The sequence below is a fragment of the Lepidochelys olivacea genome, assembly GCF_965140295.1.
Source record: "Lepidochelys olivacea isolate rLepOli2 genome assembly, chromosome: 1".
Lineage (NCBI taxonomy): Eukaryota > Metazoa > Chordata > Testudines > Cheloniidae > Lepidochelys > Lepidochelys olivacea.
In genome coordinates this window covers 127,573,284-127,595,959 of record NC_140411.1, presented here as the reverse complement: position 1 = coordinate 127,595,959, position 22,676 = coordinate 127,573,284, and the positions used below count along the sequence as shown (strand labels likewise).

The window sequence follows — 22,676 nt, the reverse complement described above, 5'->3', positions numbered from 1 at the left end:
TGAGGCAGAGACAACAGCAGTTTGTCCACAAAATATGATTGCATCCTGCACTCTCAGCTAATCTTTAATGCGAAAATATAGTTCTGCTCCTACTAGTACTTGGCTTTGGTAGAATGGCTGTCTTTACTGCCTGTAGTTGGGTGTCCTTTTCCATAGATAGACTGTTTGATTTTCATCAGTTTCACTGTTAAAACTGGGAGACAGTACAGCATGTTAAAGGAGTCAGTGTCCTGATCTTCTGCTTCCAACCTGCTGATGCTGGGTATATATGCCCTGCTCAGGGTGTTAGCTAACACCACTACCCATCTAGGAACAATGCTGGGTGAGTCTTCTCTGGGACGTCTCTCGTGCTGGCCTTATGCATATTGACATGGGCAGCCATCTATAGCAACCAAATGGTGTTGCGAGTGTTGTCGGCATGCTGAACTCTGTCCCGGTTTCTGTGTCCAAACCAATTCCTCATATCACAGACTGTCAAGATTCTGGCTTTGGAAAGTTCTGACAAGATGTCATCATGTATAGTGGCATCTTTCCAATGTCTGGTTCAGTGGCATTGGGTCTATGCAGATGCACAGTTTGACTGATGGCTTCTTTGCCACCACCATGGTACTATGATACCCTTGCTCTGCAGACTTTCAAACTCCTTGTGAACTCCCTAGTGCCACTGGAATTTTCCTTCACGGTAAGCACAGAGGTTCTACTTTGGGGTCTGTTTCCAGGGGCTTTTCTTCAAGGCACCCGTCGCATTTGAAAACATCCCTCCTATACTTCTAAAATGATCTACACTGTCTTGTTGCACTGCCACTATAAAACTCTGAATCTGTAGCCTGATCAGATTCATGCCTTGTATGGGTGTATTCTCCAAGAAGGGTCTGTGGAGCTTACCATCCATCACCACAAACTTCTGTAGGTACCATCTGTTATTGTTTGACTTATTTATTATTGGATCACATTTTCCTATGGGTTGCATTATGCACTCATTGTACATTATTAGATTGTGCCTGCTCTTTGTAATGAATGTGTTCGAGTCCAGTTAATTCTGGGGAATCCCACTGCAGGAGGATCCGTGATCCTGGAGTTGTGCAGGCCGTTTCCCTCGTAACATTGTGTTGGTCTTGTTCCTTGTTGCCTCTCTGTCAGGACTTGATATGCTCCTTAGAGTCAAGGAGAGAGACATGATGTCATCACTGCTGTCTGATGTGCAATCCACCTCTTGTGCAAACCTGACTGAATCTTTCTGAGACCTTCCTCTGCTCTTGCACGCACTGCTAAAATGGTTCAACTGGTCACTTTCCTAGCACTGCTTTCCTAGTGCGGGGCACTTCTCCTTCACCCACTCATGTTGTCTACCACAGTAAATGCATCTCACTGGAACCCTGGCCACCTGCGCTCCCTTGCTGTTGTCTCTCTGCACATACTACTGGGGGTGTTGTGCCTCCTAGGGCTTCCATCCTTTCTCTTGAAGCTTCTGCTGCATGCCCCATGTCTAAGCATCTGTCTGATGTGAGATTGCCTTCCTGGAGCAGCTGCTCCTGCAGGTGATGATCCTAAGTGCTGGAACTATCCTGTCCTACATTAGGGAATCTATCAAGTCCCCCAAACTGCATGTAGCAGCCACTGTGCATAAGGCTGTGTATAGGGTGTTTTTAAAATTCTGTTGAAAGGATATTATACTCCATTATGTTCTGTGGTTGCTTATCTTGATTTCTCTGGAACCCTTTACAAATTTAGAAAACCTTTTTCGTTTCATCCTTATTACATTTTATAGGACATTTCAATCAGGATATTTCAAATGGTGCTTAAGAGTGTTATGACCTTTCCTTTCTTTGAGTATCAACATTCCTGGTGACTTCTGCACAGCTTTGAGAGTGTAACCTGTTTGAAGAGTCTGCAGTGAGAGGATGCAAAGTATTTTGTATTTTTGTCTAGGTCCTACATAAAACAGACGATAGACTTTGTGTGTATGATTTTTAAATATTGATTGGTGACTTTTAAAAATAAAATCTGAATTTACTACCGCATTGGAACATTTTAAATTCACTCTCAGTAGTAGCTGTTCTCCTTTGGGTGCACTGTCCACTTTACTAGTGGGTTACAGAACTACTTGCTAGACAGCAGTACAATATAAGAACTAGGTTGTGTTCCTGGCTCTTGAAGGGAACTATAGCCCAGTGCTTAAAGCGGGAGACTGAAAGTTAGGACTCTTAGCTACTAATTATTTGATGATGATGCTTTGCATTTACATATAGGACTCATTCAATTGTGGATTTTAATGAGCTTTCTAAAGGTGAGCATGCAGGAGTAGATCTGTTTTGCAAACACAATAGCCAAGCACATAGATTTGGCATGTTCATTCTAGGAGGCAGCATGTTTAAGTAGACGAGATTTAGGTACACATGAAATCTACTCCCCGATCTGCCCAAAGTGATCATGGAATATCAGGGTTGGAAGGGATCTCAGGAGATCATCTAGTCCAACCCCCTGCTTAAAGCAGGACCAATCCCCAATTTTTGCTCCAGATTTCTAAACGGCCCCCTCAAGGATTGAACTCACAACCCTGGGTTTAGCAGGCCAATGCTCAAACCACTGAGCTATCCCTCCCCCTTTCAAAATCTTAGTTAACATTTTTTAAATAAGGGAGCATTTTATCTACTTGTTTATTAAGGTAGAAGTATGAGGCCTTGCTCAATAATAAGGGTTATAAGTGAGCAGAATATTGAAACTAGTCCATGGAAAAAGTGAGACAAGAATTCATTGTCTGGTTCCCGCCCCAATGGATCTTCCAAACAGTATTTCAGTGGAGCTGTTGCTTCCTGTCTTTAACACTTTGTAGTTGTTTGGTGACAATGAAAGAGTATCACTGTGGGCTGGGAATGTGTCACATGTAGCTTGGATATTCAGAAAATGAAAAAAATATCTGCTGAGCATGTAGAAGTGACTATTTTTTCCATTGCTTATAACCTAGCCAAAACTGAACAGATTTTCCTGGGGTGAACAAAATGCAAAGGCTCAGGACTAATCCCCCAGACAAATTAAAAGAAACTAAATTGTGTGGTTTTAGTAGTGGCAGAATTTCCCATTTTTCACTCGTCTCAGTCCATGTTGAGTTGTGTTTGCTCAGATTTTCAAAACAAAATTAATCCTAAGGCAGAGATCAAGCGTGGAAAATTTCAGACCAAATGGTTAGTTTGTCACAGTAAAAGCAACTGAAACCGGGGATTAAAATGGAATGTGTTTATCAACTTTGACTATAAATGTTGCTATTGCTTTGCCCCTAATAAGTAAGGAATCACTCATCTCTTTAAATAAAACCAGAGGTATAGATTACTCTTACAACATTACTGTATCTTTTTGCAATACATTACTTTGAACTTTTTATAAGGATTTGGTCACTTATCCAGTCGTTCTATTCATCCCTAAAGCATTTGCTTTGCAAAATCATTTCAAAAGCCTCCAGCACACAAACGGCTTTGGTCAAGGCAATTTTCAATTTTATGATGCTCCCAGCTCCTAGACTCATCTTTTCAATCTCCCTCTTAAGCTAATATGGAAACAGATTTGAAGCAGCTATTTAGTAAAATGATTCTTTTGTCCCAATGGTCTTGAATTAAAATATGCAAATAAGAATAAACTGAGTTCGTTTGGGGGGTCCTGAGCTTTAATGAGGAACCATTAATATAACAGTGAAAATAATGTGAATTACAATTTGTTGTGCAACGCAAGTTCTTTGAAAAATAAATGAACATACTGAGAATTAAATCAAGTCACTGGAGGTTTTAATATGCATGTTCATTGTGTGATAAATGCTGAATGAAAGGAGGATCAGATGGGACCCTCACAGGGCTTGCCACAGAAGTCAGTTTTTAACATAACTGTATCTAGCACTTTGACAGACTGATTTTTGAAACCCCACTGTAGGAAATCACTTAAGCTGAAAGAGTGAGGAGAGTTGATTCCTTGCCCATAGCTGCTTTGTGCAGAGTTACACAGACATGGCAGTTTCACTGTAGGGTTTGTTCTTTGACACTGCATCTATTTCCAGAAATTAGGATCAAGCTGAATGTTTATGTGTCATAAAACCCCAGATGGATTTTGCAGAAAAAACAAATACTACAAATGAGTGTTTCTTTGCTTTGTTTCAAAATGGTTAGTATGAGGAGGTCAAAAAGGAATTGAATCTAATCTGTACATACCATTATAGACCAGTATGCTTGTAGGTGTTTACAGGCAAGCTGTCTTCCCATTAACAGTTTTAAATGGCAAAATTGCCTGTTTCAACTGCTTTCAGATAAATAATGAGTCTTCTCTTTCCATTTCATGAACCCTCCATTTGTCACCTCCAGATAGAATACAGTAACTCCCCATACCTGGGGCTAAATGTGCAAGCAACACTGAGGCTCCAGCTTCTGCGGAATGCATTAGCCTATCCCCTCAGTGGCCTGGGCGACATCACCCCTGTGCTGGTCTGATCTCTCCACTCGCTCTTGGACAATGCAGTTTATACAAGCCAGAATGAAGTGTAATGAGGTCCCAGAGATAAAATGTTCTCTCTCAAGGGCATACAGGGAGTTCCCAGAGGAAGTCAGACTAATCCAGAGTCTGACTGAACTGTTCGGCATGCCACAATAAACTCTTCTGTGCAAGATCTCTCCCTCCATAACCAGAAAGAGAAAGGAACAAATAAATGGAAGATAAATAAACAAAATAAATACATACATAACCTAATAAACAATAACAAATCAAAATAGGGGGAAGAAAAATAAAGCCTTCCTTATCACCCAGGTTTATAAAAACCCAGGCAGTCTTTCTATAACTAGAGGCAGCAGAAGACTTGTTAGCATTCATTAGGGGGCTTACTATGTGCATCTAATTTATCTAGGAAGGACTTAGATGCTGTGATGATGGGGCTATAGAAAATCTCTATCTCTGTTGATGGACAGACAGAATGGTAAATTCCACTTTCAAAATTAAAACTCTGTTACCAAGCACAGTGTTTTTTTTGCTGTTCCAAAGACAACATTGTCACAAAGCAACTGCCAAACAGTGACTACTATCCAATTGTTAACTGTGATTGTCTACTGTAGTTCAATGACAGGAGGGCAGAGTCTCTTCTCGCTCTTTGATGTCTACACTTATTTTCTATTAATGCTAGTAAGAACTGTGCCTATGCATGGAGTCAGATGGACTGGACATTTTAGTGAGTATCCACCAAAATACTCAGTGAAATCCCATCAGTTCTTTTTCATTTTGGAAAATGCAGTCCAAGCTTACTGCTTTATTGCTGTTTCAGACTCTGTTTCTGAAACGTGTTTCACTTGAATCACCAGATTTGGTTTTAACTGCAGCTGCTCCAGCACGTGGCTGTCCAGGCCTCATGCAATAACTAGAAGAGACAAAACAGTCCAGTCATGTGTGAATAGCAATGTGTTTGTATGGTGCCTTCTGAAACCTCTGTTAGTGTGATTGCAGTAAATAATTCTCTTTCACTTCAAGCTTGTTGTTTGCTTTCTGATTGTGGCATTTTACATTGTGGTTAACCTAGACTTGTGGGATGACTGGGTACTCAACAGTCTTTAAGCTGATTGCATTATTAATTTTGCATTTTCTTGATGATGACAGCTGGAAACGATGAAAGTGAAGGCCAAGAAGCAGTGAGGAAAATAAAAGAAGAAACTGTGAATGAAAAAGGTATGATATTTTATGCATTTGTAAAACAGCTGCTGTTCATACCTCATGGCAATTTTCTTCCTGAGGTACAGAGTAATCCTTTTCCATGGTATTTATGTGCAAACAAATGAGTATGTGTGATCGTGTGCTCTTGAAGTGTTGCATTTTGGGAAATGAGTTCCTGAATCATCCCGTCTGATTTTATGTAAAGATACATTTAGAAAATTGCTTGACTATGTAATCCTTGGATGTTCCAACAGAACTGGCTGTAGGTTCTGCAGGGCGCTGTGTGAACTGCAATAATTCACTGTGTGTGTGTGTATGTGAGAAAGAGAGTTTGATGACTGGGCAGAAGATCATGACACTAGTAATTTTGGTTTAAAGAAAGGATGACAAGGAGTTTATAGTGAGTGTGCTCTTGTCTTTCTCACAGATGGGCTTTAAATCTCTTCTTTTGTGGTGTGGGAAATCCCAGCAAAATAGTCTTTTTGGGAAGAGAGTGCTAACAGTGCAGGGATATAAGATATGTGGGTACCTATCCAGCCCTGCTCACTTGGCACATGACTAGAGTTTACAAACATTAGTAACAAAATTCTGTTTCAAAAACAAACTTTCAAGGTAAGCAAAAAAAAAAAAAAAAAAAACTGCCAGGAGATACAGTGAAAAGTAGCAGCTAGCACTTGAGGAGAATTTAAGCTTAGATTTCTAGCCTGAGAGAATGTTGATTCTCTGATCTCAACAACTGTGTGCCTTTAAAATGACTAGATATGTCAAAGAAAAGAGAGTTTGTCAGTTTTGTCCTGGTTGTTTTAATACTGCAGTTTGAACCATAATAAATCCATTTTATGCAAAGTATTTGATCTGTATGAGTCAGAATCCTTGAAACCTCACGAGTAGAAACAATTTTTCTACATTCCAACACACAATCTAATTGATTCGCTGGCAGAACTTGATAGTGTTGATTCATTATAATTTTTTTAACCTCTTAAAAAAGACCAGATAAACAGTTTCAAACCTTCATCAACTGGTTGAATTAAGCTCTACTGTACATAAAGGAGACCCTGATATAGTCTGAGGGCTAGTCTGTTTAAGAAAGAGAAGACTGGATTTGTGTGGACACAGTTTTATCACATCTGAAAGCAAAATCGAACTGCTTCACCATGGAGCTCTTAGGATTACTTTAGCCATGCGCTTTTGAATCTGTTGAATGATCAAGTAGGGCCATAAGAAAAGGAAAGTGGCTTTATTTCCGAGAAAAGTCATATAGCAAACTTTGTTCCCTGGCAATTCTAATTTGCAATTTATTCTCTAGGCCATTGCCTCTGTTAGTTTTATGTTCTGAAACCACTGTGTATAGTTCTTCCAAAGTAACTTGTGGTGACTCACTGTTACTACTTCGATGTATAATTTCTTGGCCAGAAATGCTGCACTGATACTGGAGTGCTGAACTCCACCCTATTGAGGACCTTCATGGCTTCTGCTAAAAGCTGATTCTGCCTTTGATGCCTCTTTAATATTCACTGTTGTGATAATTGAAAGAACCAAAAACTTTCATTAAGATTTATCTTTTGATTTAAAAAAAAGGGCACCCATCATAGCCTCAGGATGCACCATAAATTAACAGTCAGAACCATAAAAGGAATAGGGTAATTGCTATCTTTTCTAAACATTTTCCTGGAAGTTTCATTTCTGAGAAAGACCAAATCATTTTGACTAAGTTATATTGGTAAATTTACACCCCATTTGAATAATCCAGATCTCTTCTAATCTTATCCCATTTATGTAACCATAGAAATTCCTAGGATCTTGGACTCATCTAATCTTCTGAACTAAGGAAGCTCTGATTTTGGGTGATAAACTGTTTCAATCTACAATTTATAGAATCAATAGTTTCAGTAAGCTGAGGCTGTACCTAAACATGATATAGAGCTCTCTGGCCTACATTACAGTTCTAATGACTAAGAGGGATCAGTAAATTTAGATACTGATTGGTCAGTATCTGAAAAAACTATAGAAAATTATTAATTTAATTTTGAAAATACGACCTAGTTTGGAGAGGATTTTTATGTATATCTACTCTATGTTGTACAAGTAGAAGGAACAAAAGGTAGAACCCTGTTCCTGGTGAAGGGGAAGGGGAACACCATTAGGGTTGAAGATGAATGGAAAGAGAGAAATCCTGGCCCAACTGAAATCAGTGGTAAAACTCCCATCGACTTCAATTGGGTCAGGATTTCACTTGAAATATATATTGAAAATGTTTTCTTGGGCTTGTGCTTTTCCCCCCCTTCTCTTCATGATGAAGGATGATATTTTTTAAAGTTAGAAATATCAAAAATGTCAAGTCCAATCTCTTTTGGTTTTGCTGGAGGACTTCTAGGAACGCTCAAGGATGTTTATTGTAGAAGCCAGAATTATGTCAAAGTTGTAGTAGGGGGGAAGTATTATTATTATTTATTCTTTGTATTATCGTACAGCCTAGGAGCTCCTGTGATGGACCAGCTCCTGTGATGGACCATTGTGCTAGGCACTGTACAAACACAGCATAGCTGGTGATCTCTGCTCCAAAGCGCTTACAATCTAAATAGACTAGACAGATCCAGGGTAGGGGACCGTGTCTAATAAACAAGCAGAGTGAACAATGTGACGGTAGCAAACAGCATGTTATTCCATGTATTTTTTTTAACTTTTTTTCCTCTTTAGGTAGGTATATATAGGAGGGGTAAGCTAACAGGAAAGAAAAGGGAAGGGATGGCAGACATTGATGGGAAGGGTGGGGGGACAGGGCAGGGGAGAAGAGGGTAAGAGGGGCAGCTGTGGAGTGACACTGAGGTGAAGAGATTGTGAGGTAGGGCCAAGGGTTGAAGCAAACTGCCAATCAACATAGGGCAGAGAAAGTCGAGTCTGAAGGGTAGAACATTCTCCCAAGGCCAAAGTCCCTGCTTTGGCTGTTCATGCCCCGACCAGCTGGAGTCTCTGGTTGGCTCCTCATTGTGGCTTTCTCCTAACACCACACATTGGCGGGGCGGGGAGGGGAGAGGAGGGGAGGCAGCGTGTGGATCCTAGTGCCCCCAGAATGTGTGTGGGGGGGTGTCTCCCAGGCCCAGTTCTGGGCTGGATTTATCAATTTGCTCCACCTGGTTTGTACCACATCAACAGTATACTCAGCACCTGAGTCACTGGAGCGGCCTGCCTGCTGCCTCAGGAAGACCACGCTTTTTTGGTTTACGTTCAGTTCATAGTGGGAAGTTTATCTTACCAACCATAAGGCTGGAATTTTTAAAAAATTGATTTTGTATGATTATTTTAAAAAATATTTATATTGCAGTAGCATCCAGAGCTCACAACCAGTACTTGTGTTATAGAAACACATACAAAGATATGGTCCTTGCTCCAACAAGCTAAGATCAGGAACTAAGGAAAGCTTACAGTCTTCAGACACTGATGTCTTAGGCCACCCTATCAGGGAAAAGTTCCCATATGAGCTGATGTGATAGCATCATCTTGGCCAGCACACCAGAAACTGAGCTGCGGACCTCCAGAGCTAAAAACACAGCTTGCGCTCACGAGCTAAGGCTCTCTAGATAGGACTGTAAAAGTACTATATTCTCTGCAGATTAGGCACAGAGGCATCTGTAACACAGAACACACACTCAAGAGTGGGTTACACGGGCAATTAGATTTTAAAGATCTGGTGTAAATCCAGAGTAATTCACTTGATGTCAGTGAAGTTACCTCCGATTTACCTGAGTGCAAGTGAGAGCAGAATTTGACCCAATCACTTTGCTATTTATGCCATCTGTGAATTTGGCCATTTGACTTCAACTGAAGTATTCTGTGAGTAGGATTCGATCCTATTAGTATGCCAGCTTTTCAAAAGATGAAATTGGAGACCTATTTATCCACTCCATAATCTCCATAATGATAATTATTACTGTTCTGATAATCTTCTGCATAATTAACTTTCAAGCACTTTTAGTGGCATATATGCACTAAGCAGATAAAGTCTAATGAATATATTGCTTAGAAAAAAGTTTCATTGGAAGGGAGCTGTTCCCATTTAGGATAATTTATAATGACTTTTAAAGAAGAACATTTCAAGTTTTATTGCTAAACAGACAAAGAGGATGTTTGAATGAAAGCCACATTGTAGCAACATGACCGTGAATTAGGACTGGTAGGTTGGGAACATCTTAATTTCAGCCAATAAATGCATGAATGCCATCTATTTGCTTTCCTAGATGTCTAATTCGAATGACTTGGAAATATTTCTCTCTCATTAGCTGGTGATCTTAAGGAATTTCTTTCTGAAATAGTGGAAGAGGTTGGGGTGGTAAGAGATGTGACTGGAATTTATCAAGAAATTCTCAGTTGTGGAAATTCCCTTCCTAAATAGAATTTTATCATGAACCTCATCTGTTAATACAGGGAAAAATTTGCCTCTGGCAACTGCATGGTGTAAGGAAGGAGCCAGGAGCCTTCTCCTGTCCCTTCTACCCACTGTGTACAGCCACAGAGACTGCTTTCTCCTATCATTTTAGGAGTGCATGTCATACCAAAGAGGAGGAGAGACTGGTCAGATGCATGGAGATGCATGCACAACTTCTTAAGGAGAGATGGAGAAAGGATCGTGCCTCTGAAGATACAGAGCTCCCCCTGGTGTGGTGCATGTTCACCCAGCCCCAATTCTGGCTCAGATTGTGAATGATGCAATCTGGTGCATGGCTATTACTTAGCAGTCTACTGCATCTTTTGACAGTGATAGAGAGCACCTCTTCTCTCTCTCTGCTACGGTTTTCTTGCTACTCATCAATTCTGTTTATAATCTGTGTTTCAAATAGAAGTCCACTTAATTCTGTGGATTTAGAGTGCCATGTGTAATGATCATGTTTTAATTTGAATTAGGTGTCACAGTAAATGTTGGGAAAGATTAATCACAAAGCTCCCCTTTTCAAGCTGTTTGTGATTAATGTGGTTTTACACCTAATTTCCCCCCTAACTTTTACATTTTTCCCCTTGAGCTCAGTTGTTGTAACTCCAGGTTCCACAGGGTGTTTGTGAAGGCCTTCCCTTGGTACTAAGCTAAGTAAAAGAATTCATGTTTATGCATAAGCGTTTGATAATTTTCAATTCCATCTCCATTCATGAATACAAATGGAGCATGAAAAGAGCTTTTGTTTATAGTTATATGTTAGTTTAATTCTTAGGTATCTTTGTACTCAACAGGTCAAAGTCCGTTTGATTTACACAGATATAAACCCAGAGTGACTGGGTTAGTAGAGTTGCTCTATATTTTTGCTGGCATCACCAAGGCCAGAATTTGTGCCAAAGACTTCTAAATTCCCACAGATCACTAGAGTATGTGCATTTAGGCTATGTCTACACTAGGAACGATTCCCTCGTGCTAGATCTCATTGAGCTACTGCACTCTTGTAGCACGGGCAATGACACAGGCTAGCCGTGCCGAGTACACACACCCTTGAACCCCATGGGCATGTAGTTGGGGTGGATAGCCTGTGCCACCACTCTCTCCTGCCATGCTACACAACTATTTTTAGCATGCTACCTCAATGAGAGCTAGTGAGAGAATGTCTGTGCAAACCAGGGAATCCAATCCCTAGCTCCAAGTGTAGACATAGCTTTACATATCATTCAGTGCTAGTAATTGCATGTAAATATGAAAAAATATATTTGCATTCTCACACAATTAGAACATCAGTGTGGTGATTTCTAGCCTAGTGTTGGATTTTTTCAAGCATATAACTACTAATATTAACAATACAAGTAAACACTTTAGTAAACATGTCCAGTTAGCTACCATGAAATATTCTGATCCAGCAAAACCTCTAACAGGTTAAGCTTATATGTAGGTCTTTGTAGAATCTGGGCCTAAAAGTGTATGATGGTTAGGACCCCTGTAAAGTTGAAAGAACCATGGATGGGGCTCTGTACTTGACCCCTGATGCCATTGACCCTACAGTTGAAGACCCCCTGATCTGTCAGGAAGGGAATATTTTGAGCAAATAAAAATAACTCCTGATAATAGCATCATTGGATGGGCTGAATGACAAACAAATACATTTTTCCTGCCTTTCTTCCATTTTACATAATACTGTAACATGAAAATAAGTTCACAGTCAACAAGTATGTCTGTTTGTATGCGTTTGTTGATTGCCTTTTAATTTTAAATACATCAATTTTTAGGGCGTGTTTGAAGCCATTTAAAATAACTGAGAATTTTCTGTTTTTTCCCACAAGACTTTTAACTTCTTCGAAATTAAGATGTGATGTTAATAGGATGGCAGTTCAAACACTAATAGAATTACACATATGGTTCACAGAGAGAAAAATGAGCTATAGATCTGGAGAAAGAGATAAAGGCAACATCTTTCAAATATAAAATATATTCATAATGTAGACACCAGCTATAGCCATCAATTTATATAATTTCCATTTCCATTGGAAATGTGAAATGGAATTCATTAGCAAGCTATGCTGTAAAGAAACCTGATTTTCTTTTATGTATTTTTTCCTAACTGATACATGAAAACAACAAAACAAACCCAGATAAATAAACACAGTTATATCTTTAGGCAGAGAAACAAAGTCCTTTCAGATATTTAGAAATGATTTTTTTATCCTAAATCACTGTGATGGGGTGGAGTAGGTCCGGATGCCTCCTGCTGGAGGCCTAATGGCCCTGCCTCACCCTGCCCCAGAAAAGAGCAGAGGCATTAGTCCTCCAGATGGCCTAGAGTGGCTGCAGAGAAGCAACCAATCAGAGGGGCTGCTGGAGTGACCAATCAAGGGCCAGAAGGGCCATATAAAAAGAAGCAGCAGAGGCAGAGCAATCAGTTGCTGCCTGGAGCTTGCAGAGGGAAAACGGGGTGCCTGGCTTGCTGGAAGAGCAGCAGAACTATGGACAGCTCACTGCAGGCTGTACTGAGCCCAGGAAAGGCTGCTGAAGATCGGGTGCCTGGCTGGCTGGAACAGCAGCAGGACCATGGACAGGTCAGTGCAGGCAGACTAAACCCAGAACCTAGCCTGACCAGACTGATGGGCCCTGCTGGTCTGGTTGAAGACTGAGCCCAGGAAAGGCTGCCGAAAGGACACCAACTGAGGGTACCAAGATGGGCCCTTGTTGCACTGTTAAAGAAGGCAGTGCCTCCAGGGGGAAGCCTTGGTGCTATGACCCCATAGCAGGGCTGTGAGGAAGAACTAGAGACTGTATACCCCGGAAGGGGGGACAGTGTTTGTGACTCAGCCAGAGGACTGAGTTACTGAAGACCTGCCAAAAGAATCATTGGCCGGGGTGTGGGTGGAGGGGCACTCGCAGGAGGTGGGTGCCAATGCTGTTACAATCACATAAAGCTTTGTGTGGATATTAGAGGCGGCTAATGTCCTAATGGAACCAGACCTTGGTGTTTAGAATTTCATTGATCACACTGTTCTATTAGAGATGGATTTGGGGGGGAAAGGAATTTAAAAATCACCTCTGCAAAACTTGAGAATTCTTCTGTTTCACTCTTCACACATTTTGGTCCTCTTTTCAATTTCCAGAGGCCTGGTGTCATGCAGGTGACCTTCCCACTGATGGAAATGGGGCTGGATTTCACACCCTCCAAAGTTTGTCACTCTTTTTGGAGGCACTGGAAGCTCTCACAAGAGAACAGTGTGAGATACTTCAGACCCTGCCAGTTCAGAAGGAGATCTTTGCAGGGTCCTGAAAGACAGAGAAATTAAAAAGGCAATTTAAAGGCCATCTAGCTCTCTTCCTAGGGCTGTTTTATTTAGTCTTGTCTTCCATGGGTTATACACAGGCTTGAAAAGTTCACTTGTCCATAGCAAGTAGGAAGCTTTCCTGAGCAAATACCTTCAACTTCTGGAGGATCCAAGCTTTCATATTTTTTAAACATTAGGAACCTGAATTTCAGAAGTGCTGAGCATTCACAACTCTCAGTGAAGTCAGTGGAAGCCACTGGTACTCAGACCTCTGAAAATCAGATCCTTTTACACTAGCACTAGTGGTTGTGAAGATAATCCTCCAAATGTGAGCTAAAGGTTAGGTTTGCATAGAGATTTAGGTGTCTGCCTCTTTAGGCACCTAATTTCCACTGGTGAGCATGTGCCAAGGCACCTAAGTCCTGATGCCACGCCACAGCTAATGAGCTGCTTGCTCACACCTAAACCACAGCAGGTTTTTCAAATTAAGCTTTCTCCCACTTATCTTGCCTGCGGGGACTGATCTGGTAGGTGTGATCAGAGCATATCTAACCCATACAGAATATAGATGTAAGGGTAAGCAGGCTGGGGATTTTTGAGGTGAGCTACCTGGCTGCTATGTATATATTCCAGAACACCCAATAGCACAGAGATTAGGGTACTCCCCTGGGATATGGGAAACCCAGGCTTGAATCACCACTCTGCCTGATTTGGAGCAGGGAGTTGAACCTAGGCCTCCCCAGGAGAATGCCCTAACCACAAGGCTATTGGTATTTTGTGGGGTTGCTCTCAATTTCTCTTGTTGAAACTGTACCACACTGCATAAATAATTAGTCATTGGAGCAGGGACTTGAACCTAACTCTCCCACATACCATATGAGTGCCCTAACTATTGGGCTATAGCATGTTTCTCTCTCAATCTCAATGAATATTGAGTTTTTGAAGCCCTGGCCATATATACAAGTTCTTAGATTTGAAGGTGGTTGGGGCAGGGACCCTCTTTTAGTCCTGTGTTTGTACAGTACTTAGCACAATGGGGTCTGGTCCGTGACTGGGGCTCTTAGGCACCACCATAATACAAATAGTACATTCTGACTATAATACAGCCCTTGAAAGCAGACTTTGGAGAAGGCGAAAGGACTTTGGAGAAGAAGATTAGGGTTACATGAAGCATAGAACCTTCGCTGTAGTTCTACATTCCTAATGGCAACTGGGGTATTTATTTGCACTTCTAAATCCTCTCAGACTATCTAAATGTTTCAGGAAATCCATAATAACTAAGCTTCCATTTTTGCAGTGTGTGAGCCCCTTGACTATAAAACTGAGTTGGAAGAGAAAAGCCTGCTAATGAGATTTCCTTTAATGAAACAGAAGAAATCTTGAGAGGTAACATGAATTGCATTGGATTCCTAATTCTAATGTCTGGATTTGCATTTTTGCTGTTTCATTGTGTGACGTTTCTGGTGGTCCGGGGTTGATGTCAATAGTCACCAGTGCCTGATTTATTTTGATAGCCTTCATCCATATCTTAGTGGCAGACAGAATGTTAAATAAAGGACTATGTACTCTAACCAAGATTACTATTGATGTCATGCTGCTTGACAAGAGTAGCTCCTCAGAACTGATCTGACTCAAGGTGACAAAATGAATCAAATCATTTTTCAAACATTTAGTTTGACCAAGTTGAAAAATAATTCTTGTCAGTGTTTTAGCTCCCCAATACAAAAATCTATAGGCTTGGTATCCAGATATAGTGCAAATCTCATGTATACAGGGGGCTGTTTGTCTACACCCCCGTGGGGCAGGAGGTAATCCTCCAAGAGGAGGATATAAAAATTAAAGGACAGTGACCTCCATAGGACCCCGTCTCCTCCTTCCATCTTTCCGCTTATGAGAGCGACTTCCAAAGAACTGAACAAAGGAGGGAGTGGTCCCAGACTGGAAAAGGACCCAGCCTGTGAAATGTATTGCAGCTCTTGCTGAGACAAACCTTTTGCTTTTAAGCCTATTTAGCCAGATGAAGTTTAGCTTGCATGTGTTTATCCCTTTTTCTTTTGTAACCAATTCTGACTTTTATGCCTGACCACTTTTAATCACTTAAAATCTATCTTTTAACTTGTTTTATTATTTTTTTGTTTTATTTAAACCAGTGTGTTTGGGAAATTTCTACTCTGGCCAACAGGGCTGGTGCATATTTATTACCCATTGTTGGAATGATGGACTATTTATGAGCTTGGACAGTTCAGTGGGCTACTGAATGATACAAGACGCACATTTTCTGGGGGGAGAAGGCTGGGACTGAGAGATATGTGGGTGTTGCCCTATATGTAATTCATGGATGGCTGGGCATAGCATTCATGCTGTCAGCTGGGAGTGACTTCGCATGCTGCTGACTGAGAGTGAGCAGAGCCTGGAGGGGTTTGCTGTTCACTAGCAAAGCAGTGTAAAAAGCATCCCAGGTTGGAGAGCTAAGGGGACACAGCAGTTCGGGTTGCACCCAGGGGAATGTCACAGTAGCTATAGAGTGTGTCGTGTCTGTGTGTGTGTCTCTCTCTCCCGCACCAGAGAGGCCTGGACCCCCCCAAAAACTCCCCAAATTGAAAAGATCATGTTTAGATCCAGAAATAGACATATCAATACACTTCCATTTTTCCAAACATGTTTGAAAGCTTTTTTTCAAAAGTTATTGAGAAACGGAAGTGTTATCCTCTGGCCAGCTCTACTTTTAAGTGAGTCTGAGCCCAGCTTCAGTCAAATCTGGTCATATTTTATGGCTCTTACATTGAAATCATGGAAAATTCATGGTTTTGCATAGTTTCAAAGGAAAACTAGGTAAAACCCTGTGCTTTCACAGAGTTTCCCTTTGAGATTTTGTCTGAACCCAAAGTTCAAAGCAATTCTCGGGTGCTGTGAACTCATGTATATTGAAACCAAAGAAAATGGGCAGATGGAAGGTGAGAGATGGCAGACATCCTCTTGTATTGTTAGTGTTGAGCATCTTTTCCTCTGTGTACCCTATCTGTTGGCTGTAATGCCCCCATCAGACTTTCTTTATCAAAGAGAACAATTTAAGCGAACAGCCAGAGACCTACACTAGCTAATTATCTCGCAGGCAGTGCTGTTATATAAAATGATGAAAGCTCAGTTTCAAATGGGATGCTTTCATACTACCAAGTTTGAGAATGTGAGTGTTTTGATTAAATCTGTAGGCCTCATGTTTTGGAGTGTTGAAAATGTCATTTACCCACTTAAAGGTAAATCCCTTTCTGCTCCTTAGGTGTCTGATAGCCCACATTGGAGAGGAACAGGTATGGGATTTAGGACATCTATTCATGGCAGGCTGCATCTTCTGTGTGTTGCACAGCTGCACAGGGGGTTTTCTCCCCCCCCCCACCCTAGAATTCCCCACTGCCTTGGGGAACATGACTTTCTAGCCATTCTCCCTGCACAAGTATATTGGGGATTTGATGTAAGTGGGTTGGAGATCGTTGTAGCCTGGAGAAGAGAACTGGATCAGTGGTCTGTGTAAGGGAGTTTCCTCTCCCCAAACCCAGCTCTGCAGTGGGATGAATCCATTGGGAGAGCTAACACTCTTAATCATCTTATCTATTTGTATTCCCAACTGAATGCCAAAGAGCCACATCCTTCACAGCTCCATTGAATTTGAGGATCTGGTCCATTTTTGTGAATTCTGCATGAATACAGTTGTGTGACAATCTAGCCCGTAAAGCCTACATTCAAAGTATAATCTCTTCAATTTTATTTCCCCCCATTTATGGGGATAATATTTTGAAACAAAACACCACTTTTGAATTTCCCACCTTCAAATTATAATGTTATGTATAGACCATGTCCTGAAGCTGGCAGGGAATGAGTTAACCCCTTTCCTTCAGCTAGAACTGCTGCCTGCCCTGAGCCCAGTGATTTGCAAGGTAGTAGGGCTGGGCCAGCTATGGGGAGTTAATTTCCTTCAGCACTCAATAAAAGGCACATGCTGTGGAGAGTTCGGGCTCAGTCTGGTGTGATGAGTCTGAGAGGAAGATAACGTAGGAAGTGGCCAGGAACCTGAACCAGAATTTGTGCATTTAACTTTATTTATAGCCAGCTTCACCATATCCCCATCTAGCTAGTCAGTGAAGATGCAGGTGGTTTTGATTCTGTAGATTAACTTCACTGTTTTAATGCCTCTCCAGGCAACTTCAGAAGCTCTTTAGGCATTATTGGCACAGCAGTCCAGCACACAGCCAGTGAAAACCTATACATTGGCTTATTTGAACACTTTATGGGGAGGAACTCAAATGTAGGGGACAGTTGTTCTCTGAAAATGTTGACCTTGCTGGGTTATAGACAAATGACCACCCTTTCCAGAGCTCCAAATTGATCTAAACATGCTTGGCCAGATTCTCTCCTGGTGTAACTCAATTGACTTCATTGCAGGGGCTGGCATCCAGCCACACTGAACAACTTATAGAATTATATCAATTCTACTTCTGTTTATGTCAGTCTTTCACAAAGGAGCAATAGAGGGGGTAAAAACATGTTTAAAATATGGAAAAGCCATAAAAACTGGCAGGGGGGATCAGAGGCAGGTGTAGTGCCTGAAAGATCTTCTAACTCATTTTTTTTTAGGTTTCAGAGTAACAGCCATGTTAGTCTGTATTCGCAAAATGAAAAGGAGTACTTGTGGCACCTTAGAGACTAACCAATTTATTTGAGCATAAGCTTTCGTGAGCTACAGCTCACTTCATCAGATGCATACTGTGGAAAGAGTAGAAGATATATACATTATATATTTATACATTATATATATGTATATATACATTGTGTGTATTAAAAAGATCTTCTATTCTTTCCACAGTATGCATCTGATGAAGTGAGCTGTAGCTCACGAAAGCTTATGCTCAAATAAATTGGTTAGTCTCTAAGGTGCCACAAGTACTCCTTTTCATTTTTTTTAGATTAGCTTGATTTCAGGTTGACCACGTTCCTCGTCATTACCTAAAGAAATTAGGCCTTTTAATAGTTAACCACAGTGATCATTGCCGAGCACACCAAGAAAAGGCAGCTTCTAACTGTTAATGTTATTTCTTTCTGTTTGAGCACATGTACATACTCTGCTTTTATTTAGTGCCAACATACAGCGAATATCGCTGGGAACAGCCTGTACTTTATTTCACTCATTCATTTCCAATGCAAAATTAATCACAATTTCATGGTCAGAAAATTATACATTCTTTTGATATGAGAACCATGTGGTTTGCCATTCTGCATGTCGCTTCCAATTCCTTAGTTTTTATTTATCTGTTGTTCAGCTGGATTCTCAAATGGAGGCATAAATATGTAAGCCAGCCAGTAGACAGAGACTGCTTGATCATTTACACAGGATTTTTATGGTTACACACTGAAGAGACAGGCCCCATGATAGTCTTTGCTTTGGCATCTATTCTATCAGTTAATTTTATAGCTGTCACATTTCAAAAAAGAAAATAAGGGAGACACATCATGTCCAAAGGATATGTTTGTCCTGGCAGGGAGTGTCATGACTTTGTTGGCCAAGAGGCAGAAATAACTTCAACTAGGTTTTAATTGGAAACCACCAACCCCCAATTAAATCTCTGCTTCAAAATGCTGAAAGAAATAAACTTTCCCTGAAATAGAAGGAAATAATTTACTATGTTGCTGTGTAGGGTTTTTTGTTTTTTCCTTTCCCTTTCCTATCCTCCACTCTTTCTTTCCTTTCCTGTTTGTAACTTCAGTCATCTTAGATCTCTGCATATTCATGGATTTTCCTCAGCCTCACTTCAGATACAACACCCTTTAAAGTGTATTGGGGTTCATCCTCTGAAATTCTCTCTGGCATGTTTTCCTTTATTTGGCCTGTCTTTTTGCCTCCTTCGGTTCTGATCTCATGCCTATTGAAGTGAACGGAAACTTCAATGGGCTTAGGATCATTTCCATTGTTCAGATCCCATTCCCACCTAACATCTTCTCCATTATCTCTACTTTCCATTCCACAGTCCCTACTTGTCTTCTCATGCCAGTCATCTGCTGCTGCTCCTTCCTAGTGCTCACCTCTCCCCTTCCTCTTATCCCTATTTATGTTTCTAGATTGTTCCAGATGATGCCATCTTCTTATTTACAGCTCAAAATACTGAGTGACAATGCCAAAAATAAGGTAGAAATGTATCAAGAGAGAATCTCATTCATTACAAAAGGTTTTTAAAATGGTGTATACTAGAGGCAACCTCTAAAGTGGAAAGTGCACCATGAGGCCAATATCAGGCAGAAATAATAAGCCAGCACTTGAACTCAGAAACCTGTCCTTCCAGATACAGTTACTCATCCTTATCTTTTCAGCACTGCCCTTCCCCAGTTCCCTGCAAATCAGGATCCTCCCATCTTTTGTCCTCAGAGCTCTTGTACTCATTTGCTGCTGCAGTGGTACTGATACGCACCAGAAAGTTTTGAGTGCTGCTCTTACTGTAGCTTATTGCCTCCTCAGGTGATTTCAGACACTCTGGAGGTATTATTGGTGCTGCAGACCAGCATGCCGCAAGTGAAAAAGCTTAATGGTATGAAAAACCATATGTACACTTGCTTACTCAAGCACTGCATGGGGACCCCCAATGTGGGGGGGACAGTTCTACGCTGAAAATAGTGACCTTGTTAGCTTGTAGACAGATAACCATCCTTTCCAAAGCTTCAACCTGACCTCTTCACCATGGGGCACTTTTTTGGTTGGTGTAATTCAGTTGATTTAATTGAACGTATACCAGCAGGGAATATGGCCTGCTGAGTTTCTGCAGTAGCCAGCAAACTGCAGGCTTGTACTTGAGACTGGCAAATTCCTCTTCTGGCTCCATCGGTGAACTCCTCATATTGTATTTTATTCATTTTTATTTTCTTGTATTGTGGCCACCTTTACAAATCATTAGGATGGTGCGGGGAGGAACACATTAGTGAAAGGGCAAATACAGACAGGTAAGGGTCCAAGCCACCTGGTCCGAGCATGTGGTGTGGACCTACAGGGTGTCCGTAGAAATTCAAAACACAGAGGATATGGGCTGGTTGCAGGGAGTGTGGGTTCGAGCAATTAAGCCAGGAGAAGCAGTTGTGTGACCCTGAAAGGAAGAAGAGTCAGAGAGGCAACCTTTCCTTGTGCACAGTAGAAGCTGGAAGGACTCACTTGGAGTTTCTGAGAAAAGAAGCTGTCTGTACATTGCTGTAGTTGCTTGGGAAAACAGGACTTTGCGTCTGTATCTGTAAAGAATCAGATTAGTGTCACCAATCTCTCATCCAGCCAGAACCACCTCACAATGCCTTGAATTTCAGCTTTGCATTCAGCCTAAAGAGGCAACAATATTAAAACTACAATTTCTAACAATAACATAAGCTGTAACAAAGACCTCAGAAAACCAGCAGCTGAGCTTACAAAACCCAAACCTTACTCAGAAAACATAACTTAATATCTCCATCCCTCAGTTTCCCCAAGAATCCCCTGTGCCCTAAACACTTTAGCCCTCCCCAGATACTCATCAAAAGAGCTCTGTGGAGTCTCATCAGCATACTGAAAACACTTCAATCTGTGTCTCCTTACGACCCCTTGTAATTACCTCATTTCTACATTGAACAGGAATGGTGATGGAGTGGAAACCTGTGAAGCCATCTTGGAACTTCTGGAAGGCAGAGGTTGTCCAGAAGTACCTTCAAGTTTCTTTCTTGAGAGAAAATAGAGTGTAGCTCTATTCCTCTCTGGCAGGGCTCAGGCAAGTCAAAAGCACCTCCTTCATAATCAGTGGCCTCAGGCAGCTGATAGACTGAATAACGTGACCAGGGCACCTGATCTTCATCCGTTGCCAGGAGGAAATCTTTTTATGGATTCTGCATCCAGAAAACTATATGATTACAGTCGATGATTAAAAAACTATTAGATTATTACATCTAAATAGTTACTAACCTTTTGGAAGAGGAGTGTCTGCATTTTACTTTCTTAAATTACAGCTTTCCAGGTGCAATCCCAGCTTCACTCAAGCCTGTGGCAAAACTCCCATTGACTTCAATGGAGCCAGGATTTCACTACCATAATTTAGAAAGGTACAGTGCATCTCCATGTCATCCAGGATTCTGTCATTATCAGGCAGCTATGCCAGGTTTATTAGAGAAAAATTAAACTTTAATAATTTACCTGGACAATTTATTAAATCCTATACCAGAAATGATAGAATTTCTGATCCCAGCTGGCTATCCATTTATGCTGTGAAGCATGAAATCTGATGGCCTTTATAGTTTGAATCATAGTATGAGTACATGCAGATGTTATCCTTATTAATTTACATGATTATCACTTAGACATTTAGGGTTTGTAATTTTTTTATTTCCTGGGACAGTGAGATTTCCATTTCAACTGTACATTATATAACATTATATGTCCTTTTTTTGTTTTCAATTTAAAAACAATTTACAGTTAATTGGCAAGATTTTCGAAAATAGAAACTAGGGCTGTCAATTAATTGCAGTTAACTCATCCAGTTAACTCAAAAAATTAATTGTGATTTTTAAAAAAAACACAGTTTTAATCGCACCATTAAATAGAATACCAATTGAAATTAAATATTTTGGATGTTTTTCTACATTTTCATAGAAATCAAAGTGTATATTTTTATTACAAATATTTGCACTGTAAAAATAAGAGTATTTTTCAATTCACCTTATACAAGTACTGTAGTGCAATCTTTGTCATGAAAGTGCAATTTACAATTTTAGATTTTTTTTTGTTACATAGCTGCAATCCAAAACAATGTAAAACTTCAGAGCCTACAAGTCCACTCAGTCCTACTACTTCTTCAGCTAATCGCTAAGACAAACAAGTTTGTTTACATATAAAGGAGGTACTGCTGCCCTCTTCTTATTTACAATGTCACTAGAAAGTGAGAACAGGCATTTGTGTGGCACTTTTGTAACTGGCACTGCAAGGTATTTATAAGCCAGATATGCTAAACATTCGTGTGCCCCTTCATGCTTCGGCCACCATTCCAGAGGACCTGCTTCCATGCTGATGATGCGCTTTTTTTTTTTTTAAAAGCATTAATTAAATTTGACCTCCTGGGGGGAGAATTGTATGTCCCCTACTCTGTTTTACCTGCATTCTGCAGTATATTTCATGTTATAGCAGTCTCGGATGATGACCCAGCACATGTTTATTTTAAGAACACTTTCCCTGCAGAGTTTACAAAACATAAAGAATGAAATTTCTAAAGACAGTTACAGCACTCAACCCGAGGTTTAAG

The 22,676-nt window shown here is 40.7% G+C and overlaps 1 protein-coding gene across 8 annotated transcripts in view; it reads left to right on the top strand.

Annotated features, from left to right (window-relative positions):
- Positions 1-22,676, top strand: part of ZBED1 (zinc finger BED-type containing 1) — a 290,772-nt gene that overhangs the window by 118,437 nt on the left and 149,659 nt on the right. For all 8 annotated transcript variants that reach the window (XM_084614140.1, XM_084614148.1, XM_084614147.1 and 5 more), the window contains one exon: positions 5,620-5,688. In XM_084614140.1, the coding sequence (XP_084470266.1) occupies positions 5,620-5,688 (69 nt within the window). The remainder of the gene's footprint in view (positions 1-5,619; positions 5,689-22,676) is intronic.